The sequence below is a fragment of the Belonocnema kinseyi genome, chromosome 9 (genome assembly GCF_010883055.1).
Source record: "Belonocnema kinseyi isolate 2016_QV_RU_SX_M_011 chromosome 9, B_treatae_v1, whole genome shotgun sequence".
NCBI lineage: Eukaryota > Metazoa > Arthropoda > Insecta > Hymenoptera > Cynipidae > Belonocnema > Belonocnema kinseyi.
In genome coordinates this window covers 111,846,585-111,850,554 of record NC_046665.1, presented here as the reverse complement: position 1 = coordinate 111,850,554, position 3,970 = coordinate 111,846,585, and the positions used below count along the sequence as shown (strand labels likewise).

The window sequence follows — 3,970 nt, the reverse complement described above, 5'->3', positions numbered from 1 at the left end:
AGAGAAAAATATATATAGTTAAAAAAAATATGTATACTAATTCTGAAGTGAAGACCTAAATTTTCATCAACTATCAAAAATATTGTCCTTATTTTTCTATTATTTTATTTAACAGAAACTAAGAATTACAAGAATTTCGCATCAATATTAATTTAATATTTTAATTCAGAAATTTCGTGAGAAAAAAAAAATCGCGCGGCTAGCGCGCGTTTTTTTTCTACTTAATATTTAAATTTGCTTACCTCTTCATACCAAAGTGCGCCTACAAAATCATTAGCGTAAGTAGCAAGTTGTTCTAATTCTCTCGCAAATTTCTTCTGCGCTTTCAACTTCCGCAGACGCTCAGTATTTTTTCGATATCTAAAAAAAACTTGTTCTTAAAAATATTCAAAAGTTGGATTCTAAATATTAAAAACAAACAAGATCATATCGCAATGAATAAAAATAGACTTACTCTAATAAAAGCGAGCATACTTTCGATAAAATTAAAATGCATCTGGAAGTTATGCCACTATAAATCACAGCCGGAGGTGCAAATGTCCACAAATCCATATTATAGTGATTTTCTAGAAGGATCATCTAATGGAAAAAAAATATTTGAGATTTTTTTCAAGAATCAGAAATAAATTTTAATAAAGGGTGTCCACTCAAATCCTGAAAAATATTCCCTGACAATTCCACGTTATTTCCAGGTATCTCAAGTTTTTCCCGGATATAATTTTTTATAGTTAATTATAAATAATGTTTTATTTCAGAATCTAAGAATTCAGTTAATATGCTTAATTTAAAAAGAAGAAAATTAATCATTTTCAGAATTTGTCTCTAAAGTCCATGAATTTGAATATTTCAAACAAATTTTTATTTTATCTTCTTATACTTAAAATTTAGTTTTATATTTAGATAACATTTTTTGGGAATATTTGTGGGAAAATAACAAATTTCCAACAGATAACTGAATTTTGAACTTAAAACAATTAATTTTTAACAAAAAATAGAACAATTAAATTCTGAATTGAAAAAATTAATTTAAATAAGAATTTTTCACTCTCAACAAAATTTAAAAAATTGAACTCTAAAGCTGAACATTTTTCCATTTAATTTAATAAAAAATAAATAACAAATGGGAGCATTCAAATTCGAACTCTTGGATTTAAAATTTTTAAAATTGATGTTTACAAATTTTTTAATTAAAAATTTTGAAAATTTTTAAATGATTTGCAGATAATCTGCAAAATAAAAAATTTTTAATTTTAATAAATTATAAAGTTCAAAGATTCAGATTAAGTTCCAAAAATATAAATCACCGTTAACATTTTTAATCCTCTAAATAAAAGAATCAATCAACTTTAAACATTTTCAAAATTACATTATTTTAAGTAATTTTAAGTTTAAAACATTAAAAATTGAAAAATTTAAATTTTGTTTAACTTAAGAGCTCTTAAATTAGAAGTTAAATTATTTTAATTTCAAATAGTTTAAGCAAATGGAATTTTCCATTGGGATAGTTACATTTTCAGTTTAAAAAATGATTTTTTAATCAAAAACCAAATATTCAAAAAACTTGTTAAAGTTTCAACTGAAATAGTTGAATTTTCTGCAAAAAAAAATAAATTTTTAATAAAAAAAAACATTTTCAACAAACAAGCTCATTTTTGAACCAAGAAGATTAATTTTTAAGCCAATTTTTGAAAAATTAAACTTATTTTCACCCTAAAAAATTACTTTTAGCCAAAAAACCAATTTTTAACAAAATAATTAAAGTTTTAACTGGAATAGTTAAATTTTCAGTAAACAAATTAATTTTAAACATAAGAAAAAAAGAGTTTTTTAACAAAATAATTATTCTTTTTCTTAATTAAAAAATTCATAATTAAATGGTTTAAAAATAGAATAGTTACCCTGAAAACATTGATTTATTTATATTGGCATTTTATGAGATAAAACTGCTGTTCATAAAAAATTTTAAACTTTAAACGCTTTTAATTTTAAATTGTATAAGTTTGCAATGCTGCATTTTGAACTTCTTTAAATAAAAAATATCTGCTTATAAATAAAAATCTAAAATGGAAAATTCTTAAATAAAAGATTTTCTAATTACCCATTGTAAACTGAATAATATCATAATTAAAAAAGATATCAACTCAACTAATTATTTGAAAAACTGTTACATTTTTAGTTAAAAAAATAATTTCCAACTAAAAAACAAATTTTCAGTCAAAGAAAAAATAAATTAAAAAAAAATAGTACATTTTACAGCCAAAGTGATGAATTTTTAACAAAAATTATGAATTTTCAATAGGAATAGTTCAATTTTAAACCAAAAATATAAATTTTTAAATAAAATGATAAATTTTCAACCAAAAAACAAAGTTTCAACAAAATAATTGAATTTTCAGTAAACAAAATTAATTTTCAGCCAAAGAAAAAACGATTTTTCAACGAAATATCTCATTTTTCAACAAAAGAGATGAATTTTCAATTTAAATAATGGAATTTTCCATTGGGATAGTTACATTTCCAGTTTAAATAATTATTTTTTAACCAAAAACCATTTTTTAACAAAATAGTTAAATTTTCAGTAAACAAATTAATTTTACACAAAAGAAAAAATGAGTTTTTTAACAAAATAATTATTCTTTTTCTTAATTAAAAAATTTATAATTAAATGGTTTAAAAATAGAATAGGTTACCCTGAAAACATTGATTTATTTATATTGGCATTTTATGAGATAAAACTGCTGTTCATAAAAAATTTTAAACTTTAAAGGCTTTTAATTTTAAATTGTTTAAGTCTGCAATACTGCACTTTAAAATTCTTTAAATAAAAAATGTCCGCTTACGAATAAAAATCTAAATTGTAAAATTGTTAAAGTAAAATATTTTCGAATTAGCCATTATAAACTGTATTATCTGTATCATAATTAAAGAATATATCAATTCAACTAATTATTAAAAAAAACTGTTGAAATCGAACTTAAAAATATTTTTCTTCTGAAAATTTAAAAAATTTCCGGTCAAAAAATAAATTCACTGTGATGTAAAGTTAGTTTTACAAATAAAGAATCTTTTTTATTCAATTTTATAATGCAATAAAAAAAAATTAAGCATTCCCTCGAAAAAATGTCATAAATTAAAAAAATATCTAGGTTTTTCACATTTTCCAGGTAGGGCAAGACACGCAGTAATAAATAAAAAAAAATGTTTTTATATACCTGTTCGTAAAAGCTTAGTGCTTCAGCCATCAAAAGTGAAGAATGTGAGTGTATATTGAGCCCGGTTACAATAAGATGCTGAGTGAATTTTGCAACGACAGGTACAATTTCGTTAAGGTTTATTGTCGACCTTTGACCTAAGAAAGGAGATGCACTACTTTCTGGACGACTTCCAACAATGCTGTTGACAAACTGTTCAAAAATAGTATGTCAGTCGAGAGTGTCAAATGAATAAGAATCTAATTGTTTATTAAATGTAATTATTTTAATTAAAAAGAGACCTACCAAATTTAGTAAGAGCAGACGCAAAGTTTTTATTATTTCGCACTTCCCCTGCAGCGAGGATTCTTTAAACATTAATCGCAAATGTTGAAGAACTAGTTCCTGAAGCTCTAAAACTATATCATTTTTATCTTCATTTTTTCCTTCAGAATCAATATTTTTTTAATATTGATTTTTTTCGCAATTTTTAAAATCAATATTCGTAAAATAAGAATATAATAATTGAAAGTAAGGACTAAGTATTCTGTAATACAGGCCTCGGACTCGTTCTCAATTCAGAAATTCAAAATGGTGTAAAAAATAGCATTTTTGACACAATATTCAAGGTCTTTTCCAGGTCAAGAAATACAAAATTTCCAGGTCTCCTTTTTTACATCAAATAATGAAATAAACGGTTATCATACATGTAAAAAATAAGTCATTTCATTTTTTATTGACAAGTTTCTAAAGAAAGTCGAATCGTAAATAAACAAATT

At 22.8% G+C, this 3,970-nt stretch overlaps 1 protein-coding gene across 1 annotated transcript in view; it reads left to right on the top strand.

The window, feature by feature from the left end:
* LOC117180692 overlaps nucleotides 1-3,970 on the top strand; it is a 57,779-nt gene that overhangs the window by 49,259 nt on the left and 4,550 nt on the right. The window contains exon 10 of the mRNA XM_033373182.1: nucleotides 3,165-3,256. Coding sequence (XP_033229073.1) covers nucleotides 3,165-3,256 — 92 coding nt within the window. The remainder of the gene's footprint in view (nucleotides 1-3,164; nucleotides 3,257-3,970) is intronic.